General features: G+C 34.2%; 2 protein-coding genes across 11 annotated transcripts; one reads left to right on the top strand and one right to left on the bottom strand.

Moving 5' to 3' along the window:
* The first annotated feature begins 1027 nt into the window (after positions 1–1027).
* On the top strand, positions 1028–12977 carry LOC122575441 (protein hu-li tai shao). 10 transcript variants are annotated; one of them, XR_006319433.1, is made up of 15 exons: positions 1028–1270; positions 1510–1696; positions 1766–2148; positions 2219–2668; positions 2800–2936; positions 3010–3127; positions 4695–4808; positions 4940–5032; positions 5164–5359; positions 5450–5587; positions 5685–5756; positions 10042–10109; positions 11755–11898; positions 12198–12234; positions 12603–12977. XR_006319433.1 is itself a non-coding variant. In XM_043744356.1 (14 exons), the coding sequence occupies exons 1-13, from the start codon at positions 1160–1162 to the stop codon at positions 11881–11883; spliced, it is 2196 nt and encodes a 731-aa protein (XP_043600291.1). In that variant the 5' UTR covers positions 1028–1159; the 3' UTR covers positions 11884–11898; positions 12603–12977. The 10 variants fall into 10 exon arrangements, 5 of the variants coding, with proteins under 5 accessions (XP_043600291.1, XP_043600292.1, XP_043600295.1 ...); XR_006319434.1 differs by lacking the exons at positions 11755–11898; positions 12198–12234 and adding an exon at positions 9782–9855; XR_006319437.1 differs by lacking the exons at positions 12198–12234; positions 12603–12977 and adding an exon at positions 9782–9855 and having other exon boundaries at positions 11717–11795.
* A 42-nt stretch (positions 12978–13019) lies between these two features.
* Positions 13020–15712, bottom strand: LOC122575472 (tubulin alpha-1 chain-like). Its single transcript, XM_043744476.1, has 3 exons — positions 15085–15712; positions 14585–14801; positions 13020–14492 (listed from the first exon to the last, which is right to left on the bottom strand). Exons 1-3 carry the CDS (start codon positions 15085–15087, stop codon positions 13366–13368), a joined length of 1347 nt encoding a protein of 448 aa, XP_043600411.1. The 5' UTR covers positions 15088–15712; the 3' UTR covers positions 13020–13365.
* Positions 15713–15883: the final 171 nt, after the last annotated feature.

Genomic DNA, 15883 nt, shown 5'->3' on the forward strand with positions numbered 1-15883 from the left:
AGAAACAGTTCGTGTTATTCAGTGCTTAGATTTTTCTATGTTTTCTGAGCAATCGTTGATTGAATAAGTATAAAAAAAAATAAAGCACACATTAAATATGTAATCTTCAACAGTATTAATTCTATATGTCCGTATTAAATTTCTTTTATTGACCAAATATTCTTAGAAGTCTGACGACATTTATAAGTATTATTCTTGTCGCAATTATGCTCCAATGGTTTTAAGATGTATCTATTTTTATCATACGTGTTATTTTAAACAGACTTGAAATATCAGAAATAAAGATGGCGGCAAAAAATCAAGAGACATAATCTAGAGTATAAGAGATTAAATATTTTATTTTTGATAGTAGAATGGCAGGATGTAGATACATTTATTGTCGTAGTATATTTAAAAACTGAACAAAAAGAGATACAGAAAATATAAAATGAAAGATAGCGTTAAGATAGGGGGATTAGGATACGACCATAGGGGAAGACGATGGAAACACGTGATATAAATAAACGTAGTAAGAATTTGAAAAAAGGAAACTACGATTTCAGTCGCACTAAGGATTCCTGTAATTTGCCCCTACCATCTACGCGTTCGACGCACCTTACTCTACTTGACTGTTACTCGGAAGTTTATTGATCGTTTGCTGTCTCCTGTCGCTTTTCTTGTGTTCATTGGTTTCTACATTCGAAATGAGCAGAGAAACGCCTGAAAATTATCTTTCCTATAGATAACGAAGTATGATATACCCCTTATGTCAGAATCAAAAGAATACTGAAAGATAATGTGTTAAATCAGTTCTATTTAACTAGAAAGATAAGAATTATATCTAATCGAGAAACGAGTCCCTTATTTTTCCTTTTAATTTTTTAAAATATATTAAAACGTATTAATAGTTATTAATAATGATATAAAACATTTTGTTTTAGTCGGCATTCAACGGCAGGGGTGGAAGGAGGTGGAGGTGGCGGAGGAGGTGGCGGCGGTGGTGGTGGCGGCGGTGGAGGTGGTGGTGGTGGCGGCGGCGGTAGCAGTGACAGTGGTAGTGTCGTAGCTAGTGGTAGTGGCGGTGATAGTGATAGCAACAGTGATTAAAAATACGAAAAAGCAAACAAACGACGAGGAAAACGAATATAATCTAGGGAAGAAAGGACAGTAATTAGCAAGAATGGCAGACACAAGTCAGCAACAACCGTTGACTGAACCACATACGAATGGGGTGATGGACGGTTTGACAGAAGAAGAGAAGAGTAAAATGCGGCCTGCAGATATCGATGCGGTAAGATTTCGAAAAAAATTTTTTAAAGAATTTTTGTGTTATCTTGTACTTACGTTTTGTGCTACGTGTAACGTTTTCGATACATACTGCGCTTTTTAGCCATCTCTTTGAGATTTCTAGGCATATATAAAATAGTCCACTATCAGGCGGTATATGTGACTCGAATGAAAAATCGCACAACAGTGTTGCATATCTAAGAAATATTTTTAAATTGTATTTTCCATTACTTTTTTGTGTAGGATATGAGGGAGATGGAGAGAAGGAAGAGAGTTGAAATGATGATGAATTCTCGACTTTTTCGCGAGGAATTAGAACGCATTATTGAGACACAAATGAAAGATGGTGCTGGACCATCAGGTCTACTACAGCAAATCTCTGATATGATGGGTGCACAAGGTGCTCGGTTTAACGCAAATGTTTTTAAAAGTAAGTTCGTTAAATACCAGTTATTCAGTTGTGTTTTATCAAATGCTTATCTAACTAATTCTATTACAGCTTCTAATTGTGTATTGCCTATCAACGATATACGAGGTGTCGAAAGTATGGGTTATGCAAAGGGAGAGAAACTATTGCGTTGCAAATTGGCAGCAGTATTTAGACTGCTTGATCTCTATGGTTGGACTCAAGGTGTTGGTGGACAAATTACAGCACGTTTAAATCAAGATCAAGAACACTTTTTAGTTAATCCGTATGGTCTGTTGTATCACGAAGTTACTGCTTCAAGCTTGATTAAAGTTGATATGCAAGGAACGGTCGTGGAACAGGGAACAACCAATTTTGGTGTTCATGTGGCAGGGTTTCAATTGCATTCAACGATCCACGCTGCTAGACCCGATATAAAATGCATTGTTCATATTACCACTCCGTCCGTTACTGCTGTGAGTAAAGAAATGCATATTTTATTCTGTTTTTACATTTTGCGTCTCTGTTAATTATATATTTCCTCAGATCTCGTCATTAAAGTGCGGATTACTGCCAATTGGACAAGAAAGTATAGTAATAGGAGAGGTAAGCACGCATCAGTATGTAGGTGGATTTTTTGAACCAGAAGAAAAAGAGAAGATAGCAAGAAATCTTGGACCGATGAATAAAGTTATGCTTTTAACGAATCGCGGTGCTCTCTGCTGCGGAGAAACTGTCGAAGAAGCTTTCTTCAATGTTTACAATATGGTCCTAGCTTGCGAGACCCAATTAAAACTAATGCCTGCTGGTTTGGATAATTTAAATCTTATTTCCGAAGAGTCTAAGAAAGCTATATTCGAAGCTTCGAGAAAACCACCCACACCGCAACAAACGGCTCAAATCACCGAAACCACTGCTCTTGCTGAGAAACTCGAAAAGCGTTGGCGAATTGGTGGAACTGAATTTGAGGCACTTATGCGAATGCTCGATAATGCAGTAAGTATATAGACCTTCCGTTGTTTTTCCCTCAGTACTTTTGTTTTTTTTTTCTTTCATTCCGGAACGTTGCATCGTTCTCGCTTATTACTGATTCTGTAATAGCTAACAAGCTATTGGGTCATTCGCAGGGTTTCCGAACTGGCTATATATACAGAAATCCACTAGTAAAAGGAGAACCTCCGCGGCCTCGAAACGATGTAGAAGTACCACCGGCAGTCTCGTCTTTGGGATATTTACTCGAAGAAGAAGAACTTTATAAACAGGGGTAAATATGTCTGTTACATAAAGGTGCTTCACAATTATTGAAGAAAACTTATTACGTTCCCACTTTTTTATAGGCTCTGGAAAGGTGGCCGTAAAGGCACGGATAGGTCACGTTGGTTAAATTCGCCCAATGTATATCAAAAGGTCGAAATACTTGAAACAGGAACTCCTGATCCGAAGAAAATTACAAAGGTAGAAGTCATCACTTTTGAGAACAAAACTGAATAGATGTAACGGCGTGCTTCTAAAGTAAAAGATAAATAAAAAAAAAATAATAGAAGAAAGTAAAAAACAGTGTACGGAAAGGAAGATGAAATTTGCGCAAGAATTAGACGATCTTGCATAATATTATTTAAAAAAGTACTATTAAGACAATGTCAAGATTTGCATTTATATTAAGATTGATATTTTACATGCACATGTTGTTACATTTATAATCTTCTATAAAGTTATTTGTCGAAACGTAATTATCATCGTTAATTGTAAGAAAAGAGATCGTACAAGTTTTCAAAAATATTGCTTAGTTCCTTTGAGTTAAGAAAACAAATCAATCATATTTCATGTTGTCCATTATTCTCTTTCAATATACTTTATTGCATACATTTAAGACACGGCGAAAGAGAAAAGATCTCATATGGAAAGTAACTGAAAGTAAAAGTTCATGATTATTCTGAACATTGAATCCTCCTGATCAATTATATTACATTTGTTCGTTGTTTATAATCTCCGTAGTGATATTTGCGTACCTTCGATACATTCCAATTTATGATATTATAGTAGAAAATACATTGTGAAGAAATACATGTGAAAAGAAAGAAAAGAGAGAGGGGAAAAGGGAATACAACCTAATACATCTAATAAATTCTCAACGATCTACTTATGATTAATATAAAATGTAGTCCTAAATAAATGTTGCTATAATATTGTGTATCTTTCGGTGGATTGACTAAAATTATAATGGGACTTTATCGCGCCTCTCTCTTGTAGCTTATTAATATATAAATAAATATATGTCTACTGTTTATCGTGTATAGGTAATTTTTCGAAAAAAAAATAGAACCCTTCTCTTTACTTTACAACGGCATGGCAGCATGTATAAAATGAAAAAAAAAATAGAAAGAATTTTATTGAAGTGTGTTATGGATCTGTTATGGATTTCAATGATCGATTCGATGAACAAATAATAGCCTTATTCTCGAGCATTTTGTCGAGTTTATGGCATTTTAACGCTGTTGTATGAGCATCGAATTTAAGATAATCATATGATGCGCATGGATATCATTATTTGACTGATTCACATTCAAAACTGTGTATGAATGTGTGCCTGTTAAAATCGTGTCGTCGAAGGGATGGATATTCAACTCTTCGTCCCACTGCATTTACAAAACCAGATCGATCGACCCTAGATCAGAGGGAGGTAGATATGAAACACTCGAAGAATATTCGCTGTTAATGACAGTAGTATATAGTAGGCGTAAATAGGCATAGACGTAATTTTTTTAATGCTGTAAGAAGATTAGATCGTAGGTAAATTAATCGAAAAATTTGTACTTGAATTTGACAAATGAATAGTCTAAAATGTTGCAACATTAATAATGTGTTACGCACGCAAATTGATTGAAATGATAACGAGACGACATCACCAGCAAAGCAGGCACACATAACATACGCAGACAATGCGAATATAGGTATCTCATAATGCTGTGTTGGATGTCGAATTATCGATAAGGGTCGACTAACGTTCTGGTTTTGTGTGCAGTGGGTGTCAGACGGATCTCCGACGCATAGCAGTACACCGGTGAAGATCGACGGTGCCCTTCAATTTGTACCGAAAAATACCAATCCAAAGGAATTTAAACAATTACAACAACAGGTAAGTAACATGAAATTGCATTGATTCAGTTTACGTTCATTTCTTAAAATATTTCAATGAAATAATATATAAATATATATTATTGTATTTGCAAACTGATTAAACTCTTGGAGCTGTGCTTTTTTGTTTAGATAAAGGATTACCGTAGGGCAGATAAGATATCAGCTGGACCACAATCCCACATATTAGAAGGAGTTACATGGGAAGAAGCCAAAAAAATGCAGGTAATGTGACACGTTTTTAAGTAATAACTCGAAATTAAGATTATAATAATTTATTAATTTACTATCTTGTTAAATTATACATCCTATTTTTTGGTAAAATATATATTGATGAGAACATTCGCTTATGAAAGGATGCCACTATTAGCGGAACAGGAGAACAAGTAGTATTGGTAGGGGCAGCCAGTAAAGGTATCATTCAAAGAGGGTTTCAACACAATGCAATGGTTTACAAGACACCGTATGCCAAAAATCCTTTTGATGCTATTACTGATCAAGAACTCGATCAGTATAAGAGAGAAGTTGAACGCAAACAAAAAGGAGATATCTGTAAGCAAAATGGCATATAAATTTGCCCTCAATTGAAAATTTACATAGCGAGTAAATTTAATCTTGGTTTGATCTTCTCTTGTTTTACAGATGATGAATCACAATCAGAATCGGAAGCATTATCATCATTCAATGTTAGTCGGGCAACACACGAATCAAGCACTGCCAAAAGTCCAATTCAATCGCCGGTATCTGTAACCTCGGAAACAGAAGAAGAGAGCAGAGATGGTAAGTAACAACAAATTCTCATATGTTCTTGTATTTTATTGTTATCTCAGAACTGAAAAATAAATCGATCAATGCATCGTGTCTCAATTACTTTCAGAACCCCGAGTACTACGGATAGAAACGAAACAAGTGCCTGCACCAAGTCAACCTGAAGTTGTATTGAGCGACGGTAAGCTACTTTTTACAATTTTCAGTTTCCAGAGCCTATGCACTTAATCGATTATTTTCATAGAGGCGGAGGTATTTTGAAAATGGTCGAAGAAACGTGCAGTATGCATGTTCGATATAATATATGGGGAGTCTTGTGTCGTGTTACTTTTACATTTTCTATTTTAAGTCTCACTGTCTTCTATGTGTTTCATAATATTGCATTTTTAAATGAAATTTCGTATAATTAATGATAACGATCGCAAGGCTTGTTCCATAAGCACGAAGGTGTTGCAATTTATCATTACATTTTTTCCCTACCTTAATTTGTCACCTTTATTTATGATCACTAACGCTTGCACCTTGCATGGATGTACTTACATTAGCATAAACATTTTGCATATTTATGTTTGGTACAGGAGTATAAGTGTTTCCTCCATATTCTCTCCCTTTTTTTAATTTTTGTCCTAGATTGCACGTTAACTACCTTGCATCGCATTAATAAATAATATTCTACTTTCATTATAATTTCTTCCTTGAATTACGAATTATAGTAAATGTAATTTATAAAAGTTGTGTGCACAACTCGAGTATGGTAATGACTGACACGATTTTTAAGAAATCAATTTGTCCCGGCATATACTCGGACCAATTTGTTTGATTTGTTTGATGTCACAGTTGAAAGATTTTAAGATATTACACTTTTCATCTTGTCAGCTGTTGCGAATACAAGAAATTTCTCAGATACGCAGGTGTGAGCATCCGTGATCATAATAAATATCTTCTGAGAAAGAAGATAAACGAAAGGAGCAAATATTAAAATACAATTGTGGTGTTATGGGACACTATGGTTGCAGATCTTGGTTCACCGAGCAGGTTTTGCAGTCAATGCAAAAACAAATGTGAGAACAAGATTGAAAATGGTGCCTGCGTTATTAATAAACACCGTCATTGTCCAGTTGCTGAACTATATCGATACGAACCACGTTTAGAAATTGTCCGAGGTGACATAATCGCAGAGCGGTTAGTAACTAAGTTAATCGACTACCGTCCTTGTCCTCCAGTTATATTAACTGGTGAGCAAGTAAATTGCTCGGGTGACACGAAATACAATGGTCTTGCACAAGTTCCAAATTCGGTTTACTTTGAAGACAAAAAAATACAAGAAGAATCGACCAAGAAAAGAAAATCTAAAGTTCGTAGATCATTGGAAATGAAAAATAACGTAAATTCATTGAACGTTCCGTCTTCTAACGAAAAAATGAAAGAAAAAGATAAAAATGATAAAACGAATTTGAAGTCGATCGATACAAGCTCTATGGAACAGATTACCGAAATAGTAAGCTGTATTGATTCAAACATACCGCCAACGAAAACAAGACTAATCGCTTTATCTTCTCCTGAACTTAAAGTTTCAAAGAAATATAGTTTAGATCCGTCCGATATGAGTTTAATATACAGTTTGACACCATGTATGAATTCAGAAAATGATCACGAAAATATCGATAAAACGATGATAGACAAATCGTCGAAGTTAACATTTACATTTCAACCCAATAATAACTTGGAGCAGAATTGCTTTTTGCAATCAAACGAAGAGAAAAGTCCTAAAAACGAACAACAACGATGGGAAAAAAAAGACTGCGTAGACGATAAAACTGATAATTATATTTGGTTCAATTCGTTATCCGACAGTGAAAAGTGTGAGCTTTCTAACGATAAAAAGACTATAAATAACGATATATGTTTTGATAATGGACAAGTTGAAATTCGTTCGAACGAAGGATCTGATATGTTGGAACTATTCGCTGACACGACTTTAGAATTGCTGGAAACTACCGGTGAATATTTTCGAAATGACATAAGCAATATAGCGAATGAAATTATCGCAGAACTTAATGGAAATGACACGTATGTGATCATTTACTGTCTAGTAAATGAAATTTTTCAAAAAGTTTATGATACTCTCTCGAGTATAGAATTAAATGATCGATCTAGTTCGCCGTTATCAACCATTTCTCGGCAATTCTCAACTCCAAAATTATGTTTGAACGTAAAAGATAATGAACACACGCCGAAAGAAATCGAAAAGACTCAGACCAATCAAACTACACCTGTTATCGTTATACATGAAGTTATTCACCATGTGATCGATGCATGCGATGAAATTAAGAAAGCAAAAACCTATGCAAATATAGAGCTGAGAGAAAAAGGGAACAATGATACTGTTAGCAATGACGAAGAAAACATCGGACAGCAGAAGGATTTGACAACGATGATAAACAGTGACAAATTAAAAAAAACATCTGATCGAAACGCACAAGTTGCACCGACTGTTACCGCTTTTGAGAATCTAGTTTTACACGAGAAGAATGATCAGTCTGCTGAAACAGCAGCAGAAGCAGATGACATGACGGAAGCAGCAATTTTCGAATTTCATACACTAGTGAAGGCGAAGCCAACAAATACTGATAAAAAAGAATTTGAATTGAACTTCCGAATAGAGAGAAATTTTGGTGTTGAGAGCAGTGTTGAAAATAAAAAATCGCATAGGCAAAATATGGAAGAAGTTGAGCCCGGTCTATCTGAAAGTCTAGAGAAACTCGCTGAGATAGATTGGAATATAAATTCAGATGTTGGAAATAAAAGATTTCATAAAAAAGATAAGGAAAAAGTTAAACTCAGTCTATCTGAAAGTTTAGAGAAGCTTGCTGAGATGGATTGGAATATAGATTCGGATAATTTATCCGAAATTGATACAAGGGAAGAAGAATTAGCAAAACTATCAGAGACTTCTAAGGCTGTAGAGCTGAAAGAAAAAGAAGACAGTAATACTAGTAACAATGAGAAAGAGGAAATCGAGCAACAGGTAGATAATTTGACAACAATGATAAACAGTGATGAATCAAAAAAAGGTTCTGATCGAAGTATGGGAGTTACATCGATTTCTTTTGAGAATTTGGCTTTAGACGAGGAGAATAATCAATCTGTTGAAACAGAAGCAGACGCAATTTTCGAGTTTCGTACAATAGTGAAAGCAAAGCCAATAAATACTGATAAAGAAGCAGTTGAATTGAACTTCCGAATAGAGAGAAGTTTTGATGTTGAGAGCAGTGTTGAAAATAAAATATTGCACAGACAAAATAAGGAAGAAGTTGAGCCTGGTCTATCTGAAAGTTTAGAGAAACTCGTTGAAATGGATTGCAATGTAGGTTCGTATGATCTGTTCGAAATTGAGAAAAGAAGAAGAGAACCAATGACATCAGACACTACTAAAGCTGTAGAAGCGTGCGTTGATTGTATTTATTGTATGAATTCCTGTCCTATGGATTACAATCAAGAATATTCTCCGTTATCGACCATAGGTGAAGAAGAATCAGACGAGAAGATTGTGGATTTAAACGCAGAAATTGGAGGAAAACGACTTAATGATACTTATACATTTTGTGATTCCGACGAAATCGTAAATGACAAAGAATTATCTAGTCATAACTTAGAAAATAACAATAACGTATTCCTTTAAAATGATTTCATCAAACGATCAAACATCGTCCTTTTCAGAAATTCATCCCCTCAAAGATGTAACACTTGCTTCAGTGGAGTTTCTTTAAGTTAATAACTTGAGAAAACCAATAGTAGAACCATCATCGTAGAATTTAGTTCCTAGGATTATTTAAAGAATACTTTTTCAAATATCCACAAAAATATTCCTTTTCTGTTGCTACAAACCAAAGAAATTTTTTTATTTATCAAAGGTATAAAACGATATGTTAATTTGTATTTTATTTTTACACAGTGCTCGTTTTGTTTATTGTTTATATCTAGTGTTTGCAGTTGTATTATGCTCATTGTTCGTGTTCTGATATTGCATACTTTGTCTTTTTAGTTTTTCTTTTTTTCTTTATTTATTTTTTCTTTTATTTGTATCGAGTACATGTTTTGTATGCGAAATATATTAAGATTATGAAATAAATAATTTTCCTAAAAGTAACGAGATACAGAGATCAAAACAAATCATTTTAATATCCATTTTAACATCTTTATCAGTTGTTATAATGTGACTGCATATTTGAAATGCTTGAAGAGCAAACAAGAATTATACTTTGGTTTTCGTTTTCGAGGTAAGCGTGAACATTTGACTATTCTTCGCCAATTTCTTCTGACATTCTAACTTATACACTAATTTTATTTATACACTCTCTATTAATTGTAAACATAGATTTTACATGATATTATGCTTCCCTTCTTTATCATTTATATGCAAAATTTTTAGACAACGTGTAATATTTCTCACCTTATTGTTTCAGGGGAAAATACCGTAAACGGCGATCACTCTGATGCGCATCACAGTACATTTTCTCAAAGTAGTAAAGAGGTTTGTTTCTTATGTCATCTTAACTTAAATATTATCATTATCCTCGAGTTTTATCACAAATGTGCAATAATATCTTATATAACTTTAATCTTTATCATGCTATATTGTCGATTAATAGAACTTGAAAAATGCAAAAATAAAAGGGAGCGATGAATTATCGAAAGAAAAGCTCGAGGATTCTCAAAGTATATATGCGATAATGAAATATATATCGCATATATACATACAGTCACAAGATTGGAACATACCTTTTATCATGCATTAAATCATTATTATAACAATTTAAAGATCAGTGCCAATTGCGTGACACATTTTGCATATAAGGATGTTTCGTAAAATGATAAAGCTACACATTTTTGTCTTTTACTATTTCTAACGAATCTACGTCGCATCGTTTTTTTATACATGAAAGAATTAGTCGCGATTATCTTTTATCTTAAACTAATCGTAAATTTTTACGAATCTTTATATCACAATCTCATCTTTAATTTATCGAACGAGTCTTGAGAATCATACACAAATGCTGCTTCGTCATTAACTGCGATATAATGCTAGGAATAAGCTAGTACGCCAATAGTGTTCGCTTGCATGAATCTAAGAATGACCGATTTTTATGGATCCAATAAAGATCATGCAAAACGCTAAGGGGCGAAGGAAAAGAAAATGGGACACACGTGCGCGTGTATTTATACACATATGTATGTACAATACTATGGAAACGTTTTAGACCATCTACGACGATGATCTCATAATTGCAGGTAATTTTTAGGAAATATTTCCATACCATACAGTGTTATATGATATTTTGAAAGTCATAGTGGTACAAGTCAAGATTTTGAGAACTTGAATTTTTTTAAATATCATTTATTTAGTTTTATAATTAATCAAACTATAACCTCATTTTCTGTCACAGTACGTTTTTATGGTGCGCAAAAATATAATCAATTCTGTATAATAATAAACATAGAATACTGTTTTGTGTAATCACTGGTCTGACTTATACCACTATGATTCAAATAAAAACGAACCTTTAGATATTCTCTACAGTGAGTACAGATTGATATAGAATTTTTTGCCGTAATGTATATATATGTAATATTATGTATTTCGAATCGTAAAAATAACCGTGACCAAACTTCAACTTATAGCTAGTAAACTTTTACTTGCGAAGGTTAGGTTTCTTCGAATTCGAATTATGAGGGTAAAATAACGCGTCTAGTCATATGACAAATAATTCGAACTATAATAAGTTTATATTTCAATATGTAAAAATTTCCATAGCGGATTCATACTACAGAATAAAATTATAGAAATTCGAATTAGGGGAAATTCAGTTGTACTGATAATTCGTGAATTATATTCTTGAAAGTAATAACAGAGTTCGAACAACATCAAGTATCGTTATGCTCGTTCATAAAAATGAAATACTTCCTTTTTCGTAAATGGTTTAACATTTTTGCATAGTACTGTACATATATATATATATTGATAAAACGATACATAATGGAAGAAAAGATCCGAGGAAGAAAGAGCAGACGCGCGCGCGTGTGCGAGCTTGTAGGGAGAAAGAAGGAAAAGGCGAATTGGCTACTTGCATGTGCATGCAGAAAGGTTTATGGTTACGGTTGGGACCTTCCGTGTTAAGGGTTCCGTGTCGCAGGATGTGAGCGTTAGCGAGGAGTCACCGAAAAAGGAAAAGAAGAAGAAGAAAGGCCTTAGGACACCATCTTTCCTAAAGAAGAAGAAAGAGAAGAAGAAGCCAGTCGAGGCGTAGGTAGTCCTAACTTTGGTACGTATGTACAAAGTACACAATATTGGAATTGGTATCTTTATTCATATCCACCTCATTCATTATTCTCGATTATACATGCGTTAATCTTTCTCTTCTCTTTTTTTTTTTTACAATTATTGATTCTAACCAGTTGACTGTGCGTAGATCAATGTCGCATTTTTAGCAGATATTTGTTTAAAAGGTTATGTTATGATTGATGACGGGAATAAAATTGTCACTTCATACGAAACTTCCACTTATCTTCTTGCTAATTGGAATAGTTATACCGCGACTTACATCAAATATTTTGTATCCAGGAAATACTAATCGTAAGAAGAAGTTCAAAGAAGAAAGGTAGGATAGAAATTTCTGTGTGAGAATATGTCTTCCTTCTCTTTCTTAATTTTCATTATTGTTATTGTTATTACTATTATAGAGTAGAAGAGCTATTGATGCTAATGTAATTCGCATAGTTGCAGCAATCTTAGATTTCGTATCCTATAGTCGCCAGTTAGAATCATGATTGCTATGATGGTGTTTATACGGTCACACGTTATTATTCGGGATTGCGTGTAACTCATCTTTTGTTCACTAGTCTCTGAAAATCATACTGTTTAATCTATGTCTGTTTCAACATGCATCACGAGTATAAATAATGGAAACATAAATTGTTATTGGATCGTACTTTATGGAAGGTCTCCCCTTCGATTTTTTATTTTCAGACACTGCCACGAGCAAAAGCTTATCGCAAATAAAAGAACTATTACCGAATGAGGATTAAGCCGCGAGACAGAGAAGAGTCGAAGATCGCAAAGCGAGTTAAAAAAAATGCATATACCGGAGACGAATGAAAATAGAAAATAGGAAATAGAACATAGAAAATTTAAAATTGAAATAACCGTGCAACAATCACAGCATCTTTCCAGGACTCAAGACTGCCATCGCATTACGTCTACGTACGATAAGAAACTATATTGTACTGTTAATGTTTTTACGTTTTTAATTTGTTAAAGCGTCGCGCTGAACTATTTAATCCGCTATTTAATTTTGCCTCCCCAGCCCCGTTTGTGTAATGCAATAAAACGAAACAAACGAAATACGTCTCTGATTGACAAGAAAATATGTGGGATAACTCCTCGTCGTGTTATAATTTTCATCTTCAATTTCTTTATTCCAAATATGTATATCCTTATCCCTTCTTGTGCCGCCTCTATTTAAACTATTGTATGTAAGTACGTTATGTGTCACATTTACATACTATTTTTCAATCTTCTCTTTTTATGATACATCATTATACTTTACAATATCAATTTATTAACTATATATGTTAAGATAAAAAATATCTGTTCCTGACAAGATTTCCCGGCAGTAGAAGTTTTAAAAAAGATGAGGAAAAAGCGTGAAAATCAGAGTTAAGTGGTGAAACGAGAAAGTTAGCGAAGAATAGACCAAAGGACTAAAAACTGTGAGAAAAATAAGCTCGATTCAGTATTCGTCGGCATTATCTGTTTCTACGTCAACCGAATCTAGCCCAACCTCTTCGTAGTCCTTCTCAAGAGCTGCAAGATCCTCACGAGCTTCGGAAAACTCACCCTCTTCCATGCCTTCTCCAACGTACCAATGAACGAAAGCTCTTTTAGCATACATAAGGTCGAATTTATGATCAAGACGAGCCCAAGCTTCAGCAATAGCTGTTGTATTAGATAACATACAAACAGCGCGTTGTACTTTAGCTAGATCTCCACCTGGTACAGCTGTTGGTGGCTGATAATTTATACCAACTTTGAATCCTGTTGGGCACCAATCGACAAACTGTATCGTTCGTTTCGTTTTAATAATAGCGATTGCAGCATTTACGTCCTTTGGAACCACGTCTCCTCTGTACAACATGCAACAAGCCATATATTTTCCGTGCCTAGGATCGCATTTGACCATTTGATTCGCTGGCTCGAAGCATGCGTTGGTGATTTCCGCGACCGAGAGTTGCTCGTGATATGCTTTTTCGGCGGATATTACAGGAGCATATGTAACTAAAGGAAAGTGGATTCTTGGATAAGGAACTAAATTCGTTTGAAACTCGGTTAAGTCTACATTTAAAGCACCATCAAATCGCAACGAAGCTGTTATGGAAGAAACAATCTGTCCGATTAACCGATTAAGATTGGTGTAAGTTGGTCTCTCGATATCCAGATTACGTTGACAAATATCGTAGATCGCTTCGTTGTCGACCATAAAAGCGCAGTCTGAATGCTCGAGAGTTGTATGAGTGGTAAGAATGGAATTGTATGGTTCAACAACTGCCGTGGAAATTCTCGGAGCTGGATATATCGCAAATTCTAATTTAGATTTCTTTCCGTAGTCAACAGAAAGACGCTCCATTAATAGAGAAGCAAATCCTGATCCAGTACCACCGCCGAACGAATGAAAGATAAGAAATCCCTGTAATCCGGTACATTGATCTGCCAATTTACGAATTCGATCAATAACCAGGTCGACAATTTCTTTACCAATTGTATAATGACCACGAGCATAATTATTCGCTGCATCTTCCTTGCCAGTGATCAATTGTTCTGGATGGAAAAGATGCTTGTACGTTCCAGTTCGAACCTCGTCTACAAACGCATAAACAATATCGTTTCGCATAAACAATACTGTCTCTGAATATCAAATTTTTAATGATTTAATGACTCCTTTTTTCTCTTACCAACTACTGTAGGTTCCAAATCAACAAATACTGCTCTGGGCACATGTTTTCCGGAGCTGGTTTCACTGAAGAAAGTGCTAAAGCTATCATCGCCACCAAACTTATCTGATGGCATTTGTCCATCCGGTTGTATTCCATGTTCCAAACAATAAAGCTCCCAACAAGCGTTTCCAATTTGAACGCCAGCTTGACCGACATGAATAGATATACACTCACGCTGAAACGTAAAAATTTTTTCTATAAAGATCTTTTTCTTCTCCCCTTGCTCTTATCGCATATACAACTGCCCTTTTGAATTCAAAATATCGAACCATCGCTTCTTTTCCAAAGAAAATTAAAATAGAGGAAACTAATTTTTACATCGTTTAATAATAAATAGAATGTTATTCAAACTATTAATGTATTAATGATTTATTATTTAGTTAAATTTTTTATTTCATCTTTTTCTTTCTGTTACTTTGACTACAGTAGTCACTTTGGACCGAATTGTGAATTCTTACCATTTTAATTACGTAGAAATATAAAACTTTATTAAACACAGAATATTTTGCTGACGAATAACACGTTTACACAGAAGATGGGTGCCGCCTCTTTGAACGATTGAAACTTAATGATGCAACACAAGAACGGTCGTCGGCCTCTTATATCCTCCACTTCGAATCATTTCGAAATGTACTCAAGTTAATTGCAAGTATTCATCGGAAAAGCTATTTTCCTATTTTGGTACTTTTCATAATTAACTGTGTTTAAACTTGGTACTAAACTGTGAATTTTTTTTCATCAAAGTATCGTTTTTAAATTTAAGAGTAACAGAGTGAATATAAAAAGTTATATTTGACAAGTCCGCTCTCAGTTACGTCGCACTTAAGATTAAATCTAATAAACGAATATAAATAGCATATCTTAGCTAAAACTAGCTTTTGCTAGCCAAGTCGTAACTAGCCAATTGAACGAAAAGTTCGTGATGCACATTCTTGTGGTCTATTTTTGTTCACATACATATGTACATCTTTGACACTTGCAATTCGATCATTATGTACATATAGTACATATAAAAATACATATGTATTCTATCATTACATTCGCAATGTATGGAATATCTTTATATTCTTAAATTTTCTTATTTTTCACATATAAAAGATGTATAAGCTTGTATAAACTTATATACATAAAATATATATTCGTGTTTAAAAAATTTTCTTTATTTTTGTCTTTTTGTTACTGACCCTTCTCTTTCTACAACATATCCTCATGCAAATTTGTAACATTTTAAGTTCATATTAGTGAATTAATGATTAA

The sequence above is a fragment of the Bombus pyrosoma genome, linkage group LG15, assembly GCF_014825855.1.
Source record: "Bombus pyrosoma isolate SC7728 linkage group LG15, ASM1482585v1, whole genome shotgun sequence".
In the NCBI taxonomy this organism is placed as follows: domain Eukaryota; kingdom Metazoa; phylum Arthropoda; class Insecta; order Hymenoptera; family Apidae; genus Bombus; species Bombus pyrosoma.

What these genes read in the sequence shown, in the direction of transcription:
- LOC122575441 (XM_043744355.1), top strand. Translation starts at nt 1,160, where the DNA reads ATGGCAGACACAAGTCAGCAACAACCGTTGACTGAACCACATACGAAT. An exon ending in TAACGCAAATGTTTTTAAAA is followed by an intron (nt 1,697 to 1,765) that starts GTAAGTTCGTTA and finishes ATTCTATTACAG; the next exon opens with CTTCTAATTGTGTATTGCCT. An exon ending in CCACTCCGTCCGTTACTGCT is followed by an intron (nt 2,149 to 2,218) that starts GTGAGTAAAGAA and finishes ATATTTCCTCAG; the next exon opens with ATCTCGTCATTAAAGTGCGG.
- LOC122575472 (XM_043744476.1), bottom strand. An exon ending in TTTGGAACCTACAGTAGTTG is followed by an intron (nt 14,493 to 14,584) that starts GTAAGAGAAAAA and finishes ATGCGTTTGTAG; the next exon opens with ACGAGGTTCGAACTGGAACG.